Source organism: Lactuca serriola, chromosome 6 (assembly GCF_051521515.1).
Source record: "Lactuca serriola cultivar US96UC23 chromosome 6, Lser_US96UC23_V15, whole genome shotgun sequence".
Lineage (NCBI taxonomy): Eukaryota > Viridiplantae > Streptophyta > Magnoliopsida > Asterales > Asteraceae > Lactuca > Lactuca serriola.
The window spans coordinates 140,821,710-140,842,860 of NC_136413.1; the positions used below are offsets into that span (position 1 = coordinate 140,821,710).

General features: G+C 31.4%; 1 protein-coding gene across 1 annotated transcript; it reads right to left on the reverse strand.

Moving 5' to 3' along the window:
• Positions 1 to 577: 577 nt before the first annotated feature.
• On the reverse strand, positions 578 to 2,622 carry LOC145056966 (Dof-type zinc finger DNA-binding family protein). Its single transcript, XM_079004704.1, has 2 exons — positions 2,465 to 2,622; positions 578 to 1,955 (listed from the first exon to the last, which is right to left on the reverse strand). The coding sequence occupies exons 1-2, from the start codon at positions 2,489 to 2,491 to the stop codon at positions 1,020 to 1,022; spliced, it is 963 nt and encodes a 320-aa protein (XP_078860830.1). The 5' UTR covers positions 2,492 to 2,622; the 3' UTR covers positions 578 to 1,019.
• Positions 2,623 to 21,151: the final 18,529 nt, after the last annotated feature.

The following is a 21,151-nucleotide window of genomic DNA, read 5'->3' on the forward strand; positions in this document are numbered from 1 at the left end:
CTTGGCATTAGATGGTAAAAAAAAAAAAAAAAAAAACTTTAGGTGTCAACAAGATAAAGCTGGAATGACTGTTTATATATAAGTCTTTAGAAATTACCGCAGAAGGCTAATAATATAGGCGAAGGTTTTACGTATTTTATAAAGAGATATAGTACAGTTAGTAACGTGCAAGATGAGACCGATGAGATATGGGATTAATAAAGCAGTTGAAACTTTCAGTTGAGCAGGTGTAGCAGTTTTCGACTTTGATTCGTCATGTACATGTGATTTCAACAGAATGATCATATCTATCATACTGTTCTTCATGGCCCCACAATAATACAACACGCAAAACACACACTCAAGTATGTGTACAAACCTGGGTCTTCATCTTCAATGCGTCCCTATCTTTCTCCTGCTTATCTGCATGCTTTCTGATTATCCAAACTTTCATGGTCACAGTCTCCATCCTTCTGTGTAATCACACCTGACGAAAGCGATATGAACTTGTATATGCAATACATACATACACATACATACATACATAGAGAGAGAGAGAGAGAGAGAGAGAGAGAGAGATGGCACCCACAAAACTATATATGTAAAGATCGGAAATCAAGAAATCCAATAGTAAGTTGTACATAATTAGTGTCTATACCCGAAGCCCAATTAACCAATAACATTAATAACTAGGTTTTCCCTTCTCTTCTTACCTCTATAAAAAACCTGGCTTTAGCTTTTCTTGATGATATGTTCTTCATAATCTTGGATCTCATAATAGCATATCCCAAACTAATACCAGAAGTTACTTATAATATATGATCAAGGGAGGAATCACTGAACATATAATTCAAGACGAGAAGCGAGCTGTGATCCTACCAAAGTTAGGTTTTCCAGAAATCGAAACAAGTCCTCATCACCACACCACCATTTTCATACCAGAAAAATCAAGATTTGAAAAGAAAGAAACGACCAAAAATCCCCACACGTTCAATTTAAAACTATTATTTAAGAAAATATATATATATGTATACGTTTCTTTACCAAGAGCCTCCACCCATCATTCCATTCCAGAATCCATTGGAGTCACCATTCTGATCTCTATCTTGCGCAACATGCTGTTCATCAAGAGTTGTTGTTGATGTGTTCGTTTTCAGTTCTTCAAACGGGAACAAAACCCTCCGATCTGTACTGTCATCAAGACTATTCCCATACGCGCCACCACTCGCCATTCCATCCAAAGAAAAGCTAAGTGACGGAATCTTGAATTCCGGCATGGGAATCATCAACTGCCCTGACTGTGAATAAACGGAATTAGAATCAGGGATCGGAATCGGCATTAAGCAATTCATTGTACCCCTTGCTGTGATTCCAGTCAAGAGCTCCAAAGCTGAAAGCTGAGCTGAAGCCGATGCAGTAGTTGTAATACTACTGGTGGCGGAAGCTGAAGAATTCGTATTCCTGGTGGCATCAAAGTTTGGTATTTGCATAAAGTCAGAAACATTCTTGAAATTATTAGCGGATGGAAACCCCAAGTTAAGATCTTGCCCATAATGATCATGAAGGATCCTAGGGTTTTGAGAAAGTACTGATGTTGGTGCAGAAGGTACAATTAGATCAGGAAGCTTCTTTGAGACCGAAGTTAGAGAAGAAGAAGTAGTAGAAGACGATGATCTCTTGTTCTTTCTTGAACCACCACCAACAGGGATGTTTCTGAGTGTTCCTCCTTCAGTCCAATACCTTCTACAGGTCTTGCAAAAGTATCTTGGTTGTGAAAGACTGTAATTGTTGTAGTAACAAAACTTGGTGTTGGTGGAATCACACCTCGGACAGTTAACAGCGGCAGCTTTTTGGGGTCTTATCCTTCTTTCAAGAGAGGAAGAACTTGAAGATGGCTTTGAGAGATTATTGTAATTGTTACTTGAATTTGTGGTGTTGGGAACTACGATTTCTTCCATTGGCTTCACCACTATCTCCTATTTAAACACCAAAAGGAAGGATAAAGGAAAAGAAAAAGCAAGAAATAATTTAGAAAAAGAAAAGATGTATTAGACATAAAGATACACAAAAGCTTTAAGATTTGCAGACAAATGAACAAAACAAGGCTACTGCTTTATGCTTTTCAGAATCCATAAAAACCAATCTTCAATAAAAAGGAACTCATCAAAATTTAACTTATTTATTTTTAACACATGAGGACATGACCCTTGATCACATAAATTATCAAAAGTAAAGTGCAAGATGCATACTAAAAATATAACGAGTGAAAGATAAAGAAGAAAACACACTTGAAGATCTATGGAAACTTATATCTACACTAAGTGTGTATGATCAAATTTAAAAAAAAAAAAAAAATGAAACATTAGATTGGTTTAATTCATATGATCATGAGCTCAAGGAAATGAAATAATTCAACTTTACTTATTTTTTAAGTTTGTGAATTTTAAGGGTGATGATGCAGAAGGTGGAAGATCCAGATATATACCTGTGGTGGCCAGTGAGGCCTGTCCATGGCTGAAAGAAGCAGACAGAGAGAAGAGAGAGAGAGAGTGATGGCCTCCTTTTACTTTCCACTGTTCTTGAAAAAAGCACGGAAAGGAATGTTTTAGATGGTTTCTGTGGACTATGTGCTGTGTATGTATGTATATGCATCTATAGCCATGTATGTATATCCAACATTGCATATATATATATATATATATATATATATATATATATATATATATATATATATATATATATATATATATATATATATATATATATATATATATCATTTGATAGCCTAAAGTTTTCCGAAAACCCGAAAACTAAAGGTAGACCACTAGATAAAAAACTTTACTATCGAGATCATAGATGAAATAATTGTAATTATAAATGAATTTAATAGCATTTTAGCTTTTTATATATAAAATACATTCCAAAAAATCAATAAAATTAAATTACTAATATGAATTTCCCTAAATTATTTTTTCTTTTCCACATGTCTTTTTCATTCTTCATTGCATCTCTTCCCTCGCTATGTACTGCCCCTTTCCTGTGTCCATCCACCACCGATACCTCTTTCGTAGATCAACGACACATACCTTTTCTTTCATTTCATCAACGACGAATCCACGAGCCAAGTGATCGATGATGTTGACGTCGTTCGTTTTCATCATCGATTGCAACAGTAGATCGACGATCGAGCTCAATTATCATCGATTTTTCAACAAATGTTGTCATTTTGCTTTCATTGGATGATGCCGGCTCTGGACGATGTCACCTTCGCCTGTAAGTTCCGATGAAGTTGGCGAAGGCAATGCTGCTTCTGCTTACACAGATTATGCCACCTTCGTCCTGTGCTGAAGATTGATAGTTTTGTTCTAGGTTTTGGCAAGCAATATATCTCTAGATTCTAGGTAATTCTTAGATATATCTCTTGATTTCAATTAAAGACTCTTACACATGGCCAAAAATAATGTAATCATCTCCTGCTCCCTCCGGCCTCCTCATTCACAATATATCTATAGATTCTAGGTAATTCTTTTATTCTATTATCGCTTGCACCAATTTATGATCTAGTTGTTTTTGTTCTTTAACATGGAAAATAGGAAAATATATCAAATTCAAATGATAATTTTTCTACTCAAATACTAATTGCAATAAAATTTAATATATATATATATATATATATATATATATATATATATATACACACACACACACACATGAAGACGCACTCTCAAGTTACAAATTACAATATGCTAGTCATCCATCATACACTTGACCTGATACAATATTATTATTCTCCAATTCACATCCAATAGGTATAGACTCAAAATAAGGAAACCAATAAAGTTTTACATAAATACAATTCTCTTGGTATCAGTTGCAGTTAATCTTAACACTTAATAAAAAACTCTTAACAATTATATATTGATGAATTTTAAATAGTTTATGTTGGTTCTCAAGCAATGCTCTACATAAGCCTTTTCTGTATGCTCACTCAAATGGAAGACAACCAGGACAATATTGGTATGTTACTTAATTATTACACATTTTCTGTAGCTGCTTAATGAAATTAGTATTTTTGAATCATTCTAAACTAATCTTATCATAAGAGGCTAAGAGTTTATTGATTTAGTACCTTATACAAAGAGGCTGTTTATTAATATGAAAAATTAGCCAAACAAATATTCTATTAGAGGTAATTCTTTTATTCTAGGTAATTTGGAACCAAAATTTGATAGATTGAAGAATGCCAAGTCATGAAGTGGTTGATACTTGATAGTTCATCATTCTTGTTTCACCAAAAGACTATGATTTGATATTTCATTTTTTAATTAGGTCTTAACTTTATGTTGTTCCTCATAACTAAGAACGTGATGTGATTAAGTGTTTTCCTATAATTGTTAATAGTTAAATATGTCCATGTTATTTTTGCATGTGCAGGCCAGAAGATCTCAGGATTCCTTTTGAACGTTTTGGCTCGGTAAAGGATGTCTATCTACCAAAAAAACTACTATATATGGTATAATTTTTACATTTGTGTTATTATTTATATAAATTAAATAATAACATCAATATTTCTCTTTCATAAGATTTCATTATTTCACACATTTTATCTGTTTATACATGACATTTTCACTATCTCATGAGGGCATAAGATAAAGTAAACTTAACAAGAATTTGTCCTTTTCTATGGTACATGCTTATTAGGCACATTTAATTTTTCTTTTTATTTTATCAAATACTTTTTTTTATCATTATCTATCCAAAAAACAGATTATCAAAACTTACTAGATGTGATTTAACCACTTGGCCTTTTCCATTAAGAACCACAACATATGAACCAAATGTCTAAAATTAGTCTATTACCCTTTATACATACGATGATCAAATTCATGTAGTTTTTCCTCAATCGTGCTTCATTCAGGATACAATGGATGCTTCAGGTGTGCCACTTTTCTTAATTGGACCTGGTAGTGTTGATTAGTTGTGTGTGTGTGTTGATCATGTTAATTTTAATTTATAGTTTATGATAAGTTTTTTATTCACCATGTGCAGGCAAGAGCATTCTTTGAGCAATCTGGTTTCAAAGGAGGTATGTTTTCAACTTTCAAGCATTGAGAATTTGAGATGTGATTTAATCATAAAAAACATATATAAAATTAATGGCATATTTGTTGTTGCTTGTTGTAGAAGTATATATATATAGATCCTACTAAAAGTCAACCTATGGTGAGTCATGTTGTATTCTCTTGACTTTTGACATCTTATTTAAAATTGGTTTATAAATTTCAAAGTAGATTTAAATCTTTGATCTCTATTTTATTTCTTAATACAACTCATGGGAAGTTTTCTTTTTTACTTAATGGGCTTAATGAGTTCAACTCTTAAATCTGGACAACTATGGTTGTTTCTTTTTTACTTAGCTAAATTTATAAAAAGTTAAACGTTGTAATTACATGTGATTCACATGTAAATCACATATTAATTACATGTAATTCACATGTAAATCTCATGTAATTCACATACGAATCATATGTAATTCACATATGAATTACATGTGATTCACATGTAATTCACATATGAATTAAATGCGATTTACATGTAAATCACATATGAATTACATGTAATTCACATATAAATTATATGTGATTCACATGTAAATCACATGTGGTTCACATGTAAATCACATGTAATTCACATATGAATTACATGTGTTTCACATGTAAATCATATGTAATTCACATGTGAATCACATGTGCTTCATATGTAAATCACATGTAATTCACATACGAAACACATGTGATTCATATATGAATTACATGTGATTCACATATGAATTACATGTGATTTAGATGTAATTCACATATGAATTACATGTGTTTCATATGTGATTCATATGTTAACCACATGTAAATCATATATGTCTTTTTCTGAGTGTTTTTGCATCAATCAATTTTTTTTTTTAATTTTCTTATATTTGGAAGAAATTGTGGTTAATATTGAAAATGTGAAACATGATGAATTGAAGATATATGGAAATATTAACACGAAGACATGAAAACACTTTGAAATTTTGTAGCATTTTTTTGTTTTTTATATTTTATTTTGTTTTGAATAAAAGACATATTCTATTGTGTTTATAGGTTAGTAAATAAAAAGATTTTTCGTATGATTTTCTTACAAATATTATAGTATATGAAATAAGCATATATGCATTTGTAAAAATAGGAATATATGTACCTAAATTGTTGATTTTTTGGTTAAAAAGTTATAATATTTTTTAAATATTCTACTTTTTTTTTTAAATTTTATTGATTTTTAAATGCTTTGAAAAAAATTGCATTTTTTTTGGAAAAAAAATATTTTTTTCAAATATTTTTTTTCAAAAATTCATGTTTTCTATAAAAAAAATTAAAAAATCTGTAGTTTCAAAAAAAAATTGAAAAATACATTTTTTTTTTAAAAAAATCTGAAAATTTGATTTATTATGTAATTTTTTTGACATTTCTATTAATATTTCCAATAACACAAAAAAAGTAAGCATTAAATGATATTGGTAAGATTACGATCATACCCTTAATGAATTATTTTTGATCTAACGCTCCACTTTTAGTGTTCGGGTTCTCGGAAAACTATGAGTTCTCAACCGATCTCATCCATATATATATATATATATATATATATATATATATATATATATATATATATATATATATGCTTAGGTTATTATATTTTAACTAATTATTGTGTGAATGTAGGAACGATTGTGGATTAGTCATTTTAGTCATTTTAAGAAATACATTTATCCATATTATTAAATTAAAAAGAACAGAAATTTAAAAAGGAAAATTTTGGATTTTATGGGATTTTTGATTATCTTAATTTTGAATTCTGATTTTTTTTATTTAATTCGATTTTAATTCTGTTAGAATGATGTTCTATTATATTGTTTTTTTAGAATGTTATTCTATTAGAATATTAATGACGAATAATAAAATTCTTGAACCTGAAATTGAATAATAACAACATTTTAATATATTCATACACATCCGAACTTAAATACAAAGATAATATGAAATAATCAAGCAGATAAAGTCAATCTACTTATGTTCAATAACTAAATATAACTTTTAGGAATTACAATTATTTTTAAACAATATACATAATAACAAAGTGATTGTTAGAAATAACATAATTTTGAGGTTCTTACGTCATAATCCACTTTATCGGCCTAGCTTCTCCACCACAAATGTATCTGTGACTTATTGGATTCTGCAATACTAGTGATAACCATTACACTAAAGATATAAGCACCAAGGAAGCCTTGGTTAACAAAGCTCTGTTCAAATTACAACACATGAGTTAAAACTAAATAAAAAAAGTCGTTGATCAGAAATACTCAAATGCCCACAAAATGTTGACATTTCATATAGATTTTCCCCAAATTAAAACGCATATCTAGTCACTGCACATAAATTCCAAAAAGTATGAGCAAAACACACAATAATATGACCAAAAAACACCATTTCAATTTTATAAATCAATTGGATAGAAATGTGTGGAACACCCATCTAATAATTTATCATTAACCAACTCTATCCATGAATCACTAATGAAATAGTAGATTCTCCAACAAAAGTATTAAAAGATCACCATGGAACTTTGAAATAGTAGGTGATAAAGTAGGTTCAAATATAAAATTTAGATACCCACCAGCCATGAAGAAAATTAGTAAAAAATGGATGCCAATGGAATGAATTATGAAGCAAACTTAAAAATGGGTGACAATGAAGACAAATTAGCTACAAGTGGGTTAAAAACATAGTAAATCTCTTCATTCTCCTTTGAAACCCTTCTCCAATGTCAGACTTATGACGAACCTATGAAATCTGAAAACAATAAAAGTAAAACTATGACATCAGAACCGTGCATGTGTGTGTGTGAGAGAGAGATGAAGCATACCAAATATTGCTCCAAATTCTCTAGATGTTCCCATCCTTTTCTTAAATTGTTTTCTATTTAAAACAAAACCTTAACTCGTTTCCTGTTTAAAAATGAAAATCATAAACATATTTTATGCATTTGTTTCTTTTCTACAAGTGGGGTTGGATGAAAGAAAGAGCGGTGATGCATGTATGGTTGCTTCAAGGTTTTCAGCGGTGATGAATGCTGGGCAACGCCAACAATTAGTCCAAAAGTACAACGTAAGAGCAGAGTGACGATTTAAAATGGGAGAAATTTTCGAGAACTGTATAAAAAAGAAAGAGGTAGCGAGTCTGCACTGGTTGATCGTTACCAGAGATGTGGTCGACTGGTCAGTGATGATGTAGTTTTTCGGTGTTCAGAACTATAGATGGAAGATAAGAGAGTGTAAGAGAGAGCCTGGTGTAAAGGGATTCTTTATTATCATACTACTGCTGGCAATCGGTAAGAACATGTCTTGTTCACAAACATTTGTAGACTTTGGATTATCTACCCGCTTGATCTGATAACTCTCAATGCTTGGACTCACCAGACCCACCGCGTCAATAGTGGTGGTGGAGGTGACGAACAAGGTTCTTTGAGTGAGAACCGATAGATTTTTAATGAAATGTGTTAGAATTTTTGAAGGAATTGTAGGGAAGTTACAAGTTAAAACCCAAATTGGAAAGGGGAGCCATGTGATAGGATGTAGACAACTGAGGCTTTACCGGGTGAAAGATTGAGGCTATTGAGGAAGAAGATGCACACTTATTGATTTATTTAATTAGGTCAAAAGTCAATGCTAGCAATATTATAGGAAGTATTTATGGAATTCATTTACCAAATTACTAATTAACCCTCATTGGTTATTTTAATTATTTAATATGATTGGTCCGCAATCATTTCTACATCCATACAATAATTAGTTAGAATACTTGAACCTATCTATCTATCTCTCTCTCTCTCTCTCTCTGTTTCTCTCTCTCTCTCTCTCTCTCTATATATATATATATATATATATATATATATACACGTACATACATACATACACACACACACACACTAGATGTGTCTCGTGTAGAACGACGACGATAAATATCTCTTTTGGAAAATACTTTCTTACAGAGAAATAATTATTGGATTTTATTAGAAGTAATCATATAATAAAAAAACACAAATTATAAATAAAATATTTATTTTTGTACATTATATTTATATTGTGTGTTTATACTATTGATGTAATTAACTAATATTTGTGTCTAGTTTAAGAAATGCAAATTAATTTATATACTTGAATTTAAAATTTAAAATTTTCATTTTACTTCAAAATGAATTTTATAATAAACTTCCTTAATTCAAATCTTCAAACTTTTGGCAAATATTAATGAATTATTTATGTATAACTAATTTGTACAAAAGTTTTCTAACTTATTTTTATTAAAATTCAAAATATGACTAATATGTTTTAATATATATATATATATATATATATATATATATATATATATATATATATATATATATATATATATATAGAGGTTATTTGGAAAACAAAAAACCCTAAAAATCATAAAAATGCATAAAAAAAATACCTAGAGATCACAAAACTTTTTTTGACATTTTTTATGAAAAAATCAGTGAAAAAAATTTGAAAAAAAACTTTTTTCTTTATAAAAAAAAATTTTGATTTTTTTTTTCAGCGAATCTTTATAAAAAGCTGCGAGTTTTTATAAAAAAAATTCAAAAAAAAGTATTTTGATCTCTAAGTATTTTTTTATGCATTTTTATTATTTTTAGGGTTTTTTTTAGGGTTTTTTGTTTTCCATAGAACCTAAACTATATATATATATATATATATATATATATATATATATATATATATATATATATATATATATATATATATATATAAAATAGAAAATAGGGTTGAAAACGCTAAAACCTAGAAAAACAATAGAAACACACATAAAAAGTAAACACTTTAAGATATTTAATGTTTATTTTTATTTATTTATTATTTTTTTTACTTTAATGGGCTAAAAATCGCAGGTTTTGGAGAATATTCGTTGAAAAACAAAATTGAAAAAATAATAATAATTATATTTTTAGTTTTTTTTTCATCGATTTTATATAAAAAGTAGCGATTTTTAGTTTTATAGAATCAAAAATAAAAAACTAGACATCTTAAAGTATTTTTTATATATATTGCTAGGGTTTTTAGAGTTTTTTTAGCTTTATGAATTTTCTATTGATCTTTCATATATATATATATATATATATATATATATATATATATATATATATATATATATATATATATATATATATAGCTCAGTTCAATTGTTTCTAGCAACTATTGTGTGTTCATAAGCACAAATTTGGACTATTGGATGGAATATAATAAATGGTTTGATATGAGAGTCTTTGATATTACAATGAGATAATATGTACCATATAATCATATAAATTTCAACATAAAAGTTTTTTGGTCAATTAACCTATAAAATAAGAATTTTTTGGATTTTAAGGTCAAATTTAAAAATTCGATTTTATTCTTTGAGGATGATAAAGTGCCAACAATAAACTAATAAACATATATTCAATTTTATTCTTGTAGAATATAGTTCCAATTAAGATATTTTTGATAATTAACCTGAGATTTTAGATTTTATTCTTGCAGAATATGGTTTTATGCAAGATATTTTTTTATAACTAACATTCTTAAAGAATTATACAACATATTATCAAGAATAACATTTTCTAAATAATACAAATTTTATTCTTTAAGAATCACTAATTACATTAACTGGTAAAAAATAAGAGTATAAACAATTATTACATTTATTCTGAAAAAACTATAACTAATAATGGTTAAAGAATTACATTTATTATTAAAGATTAAAACTTAGAATTTTTAAGAAAAGAAAAAAAAATATCAAAATCTCACAAAAACACTAATCTATTCTAAAAGAATATTATTGTTAAGAAACACTTTATACATTCTGACAGAATATATTCTGCTAGAATACTCTCGTTCTCCATGTTTTCTTCATTTTCTACATCAATGACAATTTTTTTAAAACCTAAATCCGCAAAGAAAATATAATCAAGTTTCAAAATTTTAAAAATTCAATGTGTATTAAGAGAATAAAAACAGTAAATTCTGTTAAAATGTAGTAGACATTAAAGAATTGTAATTTATTCTAAAAGGAAAAAAATCTAAACACAATTTCTTTTAATTTCATTTTGTTGTAACAAAAAAAGAAGGCATGATTTATTACTTACTGCTAGCTTGTATGAAAAAATAGGATTTTTTTATAAATGTATCAAAAGTAGAAACGAAGAAAAAAATTAAAATATGTTGTGCTTCCAGTTTGATTCAATGACAAATAAACAAAGAAAAGAAGAATATTGTAAGGTGCATGTATAGCTTGTTTTGATAGAATTGGAATTCGAGATTCCATTCGATAGAATGTTGTAAGGTGCATGTATAACCTGTTTTGCTTCGATATCTCTCTGTTTCAATTAAACAGACATCGTAAGAACTTCTTCAGCCATATCAGAATAGAGACACGAATTCAAACAAAATTTTGGCCACCTGGTAAGCATTCCCCAATAAGGCTCTGATAATAAAAACTACATAAACAACAACTATAAGAAGCGTTTGCATAATTTTTTCGAATAGGAACATAAGAAAAAATATGAAGCATCAAACTAGAAGTCCTAAGTAATGTAAAACAAATTTCCTCACCACAATATCATGTAATTTTTCAGTTTTTCCTTTTATAATATGTAGGTGAACAAATAAACAAATGATTTTACAACTACCTTCCAGGAATTCAATTTTAGAAACACGAATTGAATTTCAGAAATGAATTTCACCACAATACTTTTTCAAGCACGTCGATCATAAATTGAGAACAAGAAAAAGGGGAAAAACGTATTACGTTAATTTACGTTTCAACTGGGGCAACCCAAATAAATTAACAAATTAGAAATACTTAAGTGCGTTATAGATAGAAATCATGTAGAAGAAAGATGAACATTAAAAGGAATTGATAGATAAAAATGAAATTGCATCAGGTGGAGCCAAGAATGATCAGAAATTCTGAAAGATTGACCAAGATTAATCTTGAAGGTGCATCAAGATAGAAAAAATGTCCTGAGAAAAAAACAACTACTCACTATATTAGAGATGCCAACCAATTAAGCATCGCTAATACTAAGTCACACAAATGGACCATTAATGAAAACTCAAGGAAGAAGGATAAGTTGTATTTTATTCCAACTAAAAGATTGACGATGTGGTGGGTAACATGGTCACCCCCAATGTCTTTCTGTCTCTGAAGTTTGAACTCGCGGACAAGAAATGGGTAAAACCAAATATCGAGAATCACAATATAGAAGGGATGGTCAAAGTTGGTACTTTAGGGTTTTCAAAAACATCATAATTTGAGTTCAAAACACTGGAGGTGGAAGAGGGCAGCACTGGAGGTGGAAGAGAGAGAGAGAGAGAGAGAGAGAGAGAGAGAGAGAGAGAGAAGGTCATTTGAAAATTTAAATATTCTTGAAAACCGGATAAATTTCTCCAAAACCATATTCCTATATTTTATTTTTCAAATTTCTTTACCAATCATTAAGATGCTCACTAAGAGCTTAATTCGCTAAAAAATTCAAAAGAATCTTATTCATAAATGTGTATATATGCAAATTTCTAGTTACACATATGCATACGGAAATGTACATATGTGCATACTTATGAAAAAAAAAGGTTTCTTCGAAAAAAGAAAAAACAAAAAAGTGGATTAAGCTCTAAATGAGCATCTCAATTATTTGTGTAATTAATTTTGAGACAAGATTATTACAAGAAATCGAGGATTATACCTTAACATAAATTAACAACATATATTATGTGTATGTAAATAGCTACATATATTTAGCATGTTTGTAGATAATTGTAAATAATAAATTTTCGTAATAGATAACACTTAGGTGGTGTTTTTTTAAATGTTCTTTTTTAGATTTTATGTCTACAGGCGAAAATACATTTATATGTAGGCATTCTCGTATAATGTTTTCTAGATGACTGCATTCGTCAAAATGTCTTTATGTCCTTTTCTTGAAAAAGACATGGATGATAGTCTATGAATAAAAAGATATTTTTCAAAGACATCTTCTAGGAAAGAAAACAAAGAATAAAAATAATGTTGTAACACTCGCTAATACAGGGCTAGTCAATTAAGATATAATAAACGTTAAAAGTAACTATTGATAAAAGATTAATTAGGATAAATATTCTTAACCTGAGTTATAATATATGTAACAAGGATTCCATACATATAAAGAACACTGAAATATGATTTCGTATTAGGAAGTTATGATTTTTTCGAAGTTTCAGCGCAACAGAGTAGGCATATAAATCAAAAGTGGCAGGGAATGGGAGGAGCTAATAAGGCGCTAGGGCGCGACACACTTCTTGACCCTATGCGGCACGCTTGCTAAAGCTTATATATACCCTTCGAAATTTGTTCATTTTCCACACCAAATCACTCTAATTCCTCTGGATCCCTTCCAAACTCTTGAGTGCCGATTTCTTTAAACTTTTATAATATTTAAAAGAGTCTCTAGAGCTCTAGGAGTCCGATAAATAGGAGCTTTTGGTTTCAGAGTTTTGTCTGTGCGTTTTCCTGGTTTTCACTAAAACCTCTATAAGTTAAGCTACACTCTTTTCCTTTTAGTGCAACTTATATTTATAGTCATAAGTCGTTATTATAAACATATAAATAAGATTTATCAGTGATTCCAAGTCATTATACTGATTGATATACTTATGGGGGTAATTTTTAGACTGGACTTAGTGAGTTGTTTAAAATGGGATTTCCAAACAGTATACTTTGTATACCAAATGGACGGCACCTCTTATATGATCATACCTGGTTATTCCTTACTTGATTGATCTTGATGTAGAAATTGAGATTAGTGAGGAATCTACATTATCCCCAGTCATAAAGAGTATTAAATTAAGACTTAGTAATCATTATACTAGGTCACGTCAAAGGAAAATATAAAGGTGTTAGACGAAGCTCTGCCGAAATCACCACTCATTCACCTAAGTCAAGTGAGTGCATAGTTAATTTTAGCATTCGCACAAACAACAATTATTTAATTTGCATAGATGCCCTATGTGCATATTATCTTTTTCCTGATAAATGTGCTAAATGAGATCATGATTTTACTCGTAATGACTTATATATATATATATATATATATATATATATATATATATATATATATATATTTTATTATACTTATATTGTATCGGGTAAAAAGGGTAGAGAGAGAGAGAGAGAAAGAGATGAGATAATAGTGAGAGGCCATATCAGAGATAAACTAATGGTGAGGGACCATGCCAAAGATAAAATAGTGGCGAGAGACCATACCAAAGATAATATAATGGTGAGAGACCATGCCCAACTGAGAGCAGTCATCTAGTAGAGTATTGATGATGACCACAAACTCTTCTAGACAGCTCGATGGAACACTAGCAGACTCGCAATCTATAGGTGTTAATGAATCATACTATCCTGGAGTATGGATTGTGTGTTCATTCAAGTACTCTACCTCCTCATGTTTGCCTTACAGACATACATTGCTAACTAATCCCCAAAGCAATGTCGTCTTCTTGTTGTTACAAAGATACATTGCACTAGGTTACCTTTTTAAATTGCTATTATTAGGTTTAAGGTCTGTTTCCGACCTAGGATTAGGAAATTTTATTAGTTTAGGTTTCTAAACGTTTAATTACAGTATTCGAACTGGCGTATAACTTTTGGGAATGATAAGGAGAATCATGTGTCTAAGCCTTCCCTATATGTCTTCTAGTATCGGTACACTGAATGTATGCCTCAATGTGCAGATCATTATGGTGAGAACCGAAAGTGGACTAGGAAACGATAACAAAAACTAGCAGCCCGAGCCTCGTGCAAATGAGTGAGCATCAGAGGCAGTATCTACACCTGATACATGCAATGTTAGATCGCGAGATGGAAGAGACAAGGCGTTTACTTCAAGGGATTAGGGATGGATATATTGCACTAATTATAAGTGTTACATTGGGTGTCTAAGCCAATAACTAAATTAGTATAATCTTGAATTATTAGCAAAGTCCTTTTGAGTTGTCCTCAAATGAATTTGTTAATATATTATGGAAGTAATATATAAATTAGAAATAGTAATATTTAGTTAAAAATTAATCAGAAATTAATTAGAATTAATTTTGGGATTAATTATAAGTGCAAGGGTTCAATAGTTGACAAAAGAGAGTCCAAAACCTTCTTTGGAAGGGGTAGACGAATTCTAGGATGTTCCAGGGCATTTGGAATATTCCTTACAGATAAATAGGAAACTGGATAATTACCAATTTGAATAAATGTTATTTTATTCATTTTAGGGTTATTTAGGGTTTCCAAGTTGCACTATATAAGTAACCCTTAGGCTCAAATTTTTGCCCACTTCATTCTTGAGAGCCAAGGCCGAAAATTCTATTATCCCTCTCATCTCTCTTCAAGTCTCTTAGTTACTAGGATTGGGTGTAAACCATTAGAGGAAGAACACTAGTGGTGCTTGCTTCCAAAAGCTTTGAAGAAGGTTTTCGACTTGTTTACTATAACAAATCATGAGGTATGTAAACTTCCTTACGAATTCTAATTTCATTAGGGTTTTGTAGTTTGATAGTTCATAGTATGTTGCCTTTATGTGAAAGACATAGATCCTCTTTAGGTTGCATGTGCCTATTATTTTTCCGCTTAGATCATTGTGTTGTAACCTACGTTTTCCATCAGTGGTATTAGAGCATATGGCTATCTTTCATCTAATTGCACATTGGTGAATCGATCAAACAAGGCTCTGATACTAACTTGTAATGTCACAAAATTCAAAAGCAAAATCTTTTGTTTTAATATTAATTAAAACATCAACCAAAAGTGTTTAGTAAAACAAGATGGAAATCATAATGTATTTATAATCATCCAAAACATATCAGAGTCAAATAAGTGAAAAATTGTGGAGTGTGCAATGTAATCATCCCGAGCTCTTCCCCTTCGATCTAGAAGTACTTGAAACATATAAGTGAAACCATAAGAACGGATTTGAGTGAGTTCCCCAAAATAATGAATACCATACATATATGACAGATTAAGGTTGTGTCAGGTCTATTTAACCCTTAAGTCTATTTCACCCCCGAGTATATTTCAACTCATATGCCAGCTCAAGGGTGTGCTGGTTCTATTTCACCCCCATGTCTATTACACCCCGAGTCTATTTTAACTCATATGTCATCACAAGGTTGTACCGAGTATATTTCACCCCACATACATATAGTGTAACAACTCATTATTTCACATCAAACATGACTTTTTGATAAAGGATTATTTAGAATAAATAATCTTATCCAAGTTGTAGTACATATCACAAGGTTTCCATACATATAAAGGACGCCCAAATCTGAGTTATAAGGAAGAAGTTATGACCTGTCCAAGTTTCACGACAAAAGGGCATGACACCGGGAATTGTAAAAAGTGAGTTTACAATCGAATGCTTTTTTTTAGCATTAATAATCAAAATGAAAGTCATAGAATTCATTAAACCGAGAACATCCACTAAAAGAACATTCAAATCTGACTTCGTATGAGGAAGTTAAGATTTTACTAAGACTCGACACATCAGTACATAGCCCGAAACTGGAGCTAAAGATCGAGCGGTTTTTAGCTGACACAACCTAAATGAGAATCGAAGATCTCGTTATTTGTAGTTCATAAATACAGACGAAAACGGATGGTGGATGAAGAAGTTATACATTTTTAACGGACTTTTCCTTTCTCGGCCTGTTAAAAATAAATTCAAAACTACCCAACAGAGTCTAAATGAAAGTTGCAGAGTATAATCTCACCTACGTGCAGATATAAAGAACGTCAAAAACGGAGTTCATATGCGAAAGATATGGATTTTTGAAGTTTGGGGCACAAACTTCGAGACCTTCATAAGGTGAACATACTTGGTTCACGAGGTGAATTCGTTTCATGAGGTGAACATACTTGGTTCACGAGGTGAATTTATAACAATAGTCAAACTCGGGTCAAGTCAAAGTCAAACAAAGTCAACGAGTCAAACCAGTCAAGTCAATTAAACCTTGTATATTAGGGTTTACGTTATGTAATTACTGTATAACTCACTGTTTTAATGAGAAAACATCACTTGGAAAAATTCGCGTGTTTAATTTTTCCTTAACCGTTGTGCTAAACAATGGACTAAACCGATAAACAATGTTGCGTACTCTTCAGGAGTGTGAAAGATCCTTAAACATGGCTTAATGGGGCTTACGAACCTTGCGTTGCGAAGCCGGACACTCACAAATGTCACACACGAAACCCCTCTCAATCGTTTTCATTCTATCTCTCTTTATCGAGAATCTCTCCCAAATCTCTCTAAGATTGTAAAATCTCTCCCAAATCTCTCTTTGTATGATAAATCTCTCCAAGTATGTGAAATCTCTCCCAAATCTCTCCAAGTATGTGAAATCTCTCCCAAATCTCTCCTTGTATGAGAAATCTCTCCAAGAATGCGAAATCTCTCCCAAATCTCTCTCCATATGAGAAATCTCCCAAACCCCTTTCGATTTATTTTGATCATTTAAGGGCATCCGTGTACTCGGCTTGATAAGGAACCAGTCAAAGAAGTGAAAAATCTTGGAAAATTACCCTTAGGACCAAAGCCTCTCTTTGAGGGTCAAGTCTTCTTGGATCCGAGACCCCTTGAGCAGCCGCAATCTTCGGACCGCAATGGGGTGCAGCCGCAGCAGCGAGCCACAGCCCGACCGCAGCCAAGCGAGCCGCAGCCACGCCCGCGTCAAGACCTCCGCATCCACAGCCCCTTCTCCTCGGACCGCACCAGGCGACTAAGCCACTCCGGTTTTGGCTGCTGATGACCAAGACTCCGGCCCTAGACTTCAGATTTCACCCTTTTTCACCCGGTTTTTTGACTAATTCTCCATTTTAAGTCCGTTTTTAATTATTTTAACGCGGGATTTTCCCCAGAAATCATATTTTAACATATAAAACCCTAAATAATCATAATTTGGGCATATTTTCATGAAAATATTTATTTAAGAATAAAATCTTTTAAGTGAGATCTTGAGGTGGAGTGTGAATCTTGCCATAATATTTGGCACAAACCACCACCCCATGCCCATTACTTTGACCAATCCTTGTACTCCCGACTACTCCTAGTCACTTCAAGGCACTACTCCCCTCTTTTCCTAGCCAATCACGTCCAAAAAGAGCTGGAGAAACCTCTTTCCCTCTTCACTTCACACATTTTCCTCATTTCCACCAAGTATCAAACATCACTTTTCTCTCAAGCCCTCTCACTCACATTTCGAGATTCAAGGCTGATTATCAAGCTTTATCACACTCTTGGTAAGTATAATTCATAATCTCTATGATTATTACACTCCCCTTTACTCATATCATAGAATGCTTACACAAATTCCATCACTTTGGTGTTTGATTCATGAAAATCTTCTAGGCATCTTCAAGTGTTCTTGAGTTGAACACTTCTCTCCTTCAACATCCACCCACTTGCATCACTCAAGGTGACTTCATACCCCTACATTTTCATGTTTTCTTAAGTTTTTAAGGGGGGGGGGGGGAATACAAGGTAAAACACCAAGAATATAACTAAAATTTTCTAACAGCTTTCATCAGAAAAGTTGGGTTCCATTCACGAACTGTTTGGACAACCTAAACATTTTTTTTTTCAAAACTGCTTTAGGTGCAAGTAGTTCAAGTTCTGAGATTTAAAATGACTACTTGCTCATCTCCATACGATTTTTCTAAAATTTATGGTGATTTTTACAAAACTGCCTATTATTTCAAACATCAATCCGGACCAGTCTGTTATTATGGACTTGTTCACACACGTTAGAGGTCATTAAAATTCATAATAAAAATTATGAACAAACTAGACTCATTTCCCAAACTCTCAGAATTTACGGATTCTGATTTGGACCTTTGATGATTTTTCGATAAATTTTCTAAGAACAGTTAATGAAAATATTAATAACAGAAAAATGCTATCAATTTCATTTCACCTTGTAACATGTTGAGCAAGGTGTATAACTTTATGTGATTATATGTTATTGAAATTTGGGACAGTATTGTCTTAGTTTGTGAACATACATCGGTTAACAAAGGGATTTTTTCTAGACGAAGTATAGAAATAACAATTTGTTGAAGTCAAAGTACACTTATTACATACAAACATTTGAATAAACTATGCTAAGTATTAGTTTATGTACATTACTACCTTTACCCTTGTTTTGATAAACTATAACAGGCATAGTTTATGATTCATCACATAACACACTCATACAAAAAGGTTTTAAATTCACGCACACCACACGTAAACTTGTTAACTTAAATTGTGAGACATTCTCCTTCCGTACGTACGAGTGCGGGATTTAAATTCCTGGTAGCTATATCCAGAGTCTTTTGTAGGGAGAACGTGATAGTTGTGTATAGATTTATATTAAGCTAGACACCCCACACCTGAGCTGCATGCAACAGCTAGACCGGCATGTCTGTGGTGACAAATGTCATATCAGTTTCGCGGCGCCTGAGAAACGTTGTGGCAGGTTCATTCAGTCATAGTATAGTTATAGCGACTCACTTAGGAAGTTAACAACTCATAAAGTTTACGGGAATTTTTCATAATTAAAAAGGGTTTTATGTCGATTTAAAACCATGGTTATATCATTAAGTATAGAAAATACTTGTTTATTGTTGTCTCTGGGATTTAGGACCACATAACTTTATAAAGGAAAATATTGGATTTTTCTGGAACAAACACTACTTTTACAAGAAAAAGATTTTCATAAACTGTCTACAAAGGCTTATGAGCTCACCAACCTTTGTGTTGACACTTTTTCAAACAACTTGTATTCTCAGGAAATCACTAAACAGGAAATCAAGTGCATTTTGAGGATGGGACGTTAAGGCGTCAAATATTTCATATTTTGTCAACATATTGTAATTGATTTTGAAACATGTAATTCATACAATGATGTAACTTTTTTGATTATATATATGTTGGTTGTGTTGCTTAAATCACTATTGCATTTGTTGTTATGATACTATACATGAAGTCCTCCACCCCGGACGTTTCAGCCATCCTTGGTTTGGGGGTGTGACAGAATTCATTTCATGAGGTGAACATACTTGGTTCACGAGGTGAACCTCAAATTTTCACCCTCTAAATAGAAACCAAAGCCTTCGGGTTTTGGAGCCATTTTCATCCTCTCTCCTATATTTTCTCACTTTTCAGCCCCTTGAGATTACCCCGACGCTCCGGTAACATATCCAAACCCCGACGACAGCCCGAGTCCCCGATATTCCCGAAAAACTAACCTCTCTCCAGTCGAAGTGCTGCCCGCGTAAAGCCTAGTCTTTCATCAAATCATAACTTTTATCAAGTGAGTTCATACCCCCATATTTTCCAATCTTTTTAATGTTTTAGGGAGGGGGGATACAAGTAAAACACAAGATTGCTTGTGTTTAAAAACATAATTTACTTATTATGTTTCTTACTGTTTAAATGTATTTGAACTTGAAACTTGTTAAAGTCATCGAAATCAGCATATAAACATGGTTTATGAAACGAAAGGAAAGCTTTTTACAAAATTACTTGTTAATTAGAAAAAGGTTTTTCATTATATGTAAATAATTAATACAGGATTGTGAACCAGTAGACGTACCATTCATGGTACCCATTCAAATCTTAATTATAACCAGAATCTTCACAAGAGAGAGCGTTGGTTGGTGTATAGATCTATACGGGACTAACTTTGTATTAGTATGGTTATAATGAATATTCACAATAGTATTAACTAATTATTTACATATACTTTTCAAGGAATACTAACTATATGATTTCTCAGTATATACAATAGGATTAAATAAAATTGAAGTCCGATAGACAGTAGAATGTGTGACTTTCGGCTCATTTCCTGTTCCTTGTTTGGTTGTGGGCTTAGGGCAGATTCACCCATTCAGCTGTCTATTCGATCTCGGTATTATACAACTCATGTGTACTAAGTGATCATAGGAGGGTAGTATTGTCACGTGGAGTTTTCAGGGTGATTACATGTTCAAATAAGAATACT

What these genes read in the sequence shown, in the direction of transcription:
- LOC145056966 (XM_079004704.1), bottom strand. Translation starts at nt 2,491, where the DNA reads ATGGACAGGCCTCACTGGCCACCACAG. An exon ending in GGCCTCACTGGCCACCACAG is followed by an intron (nt 1,956 to 2,464) that starts GTATATATCTGG and finishes GTGTTTAAATAG; the next exon opens with GAGATAGTGGTGAAGCCAAT.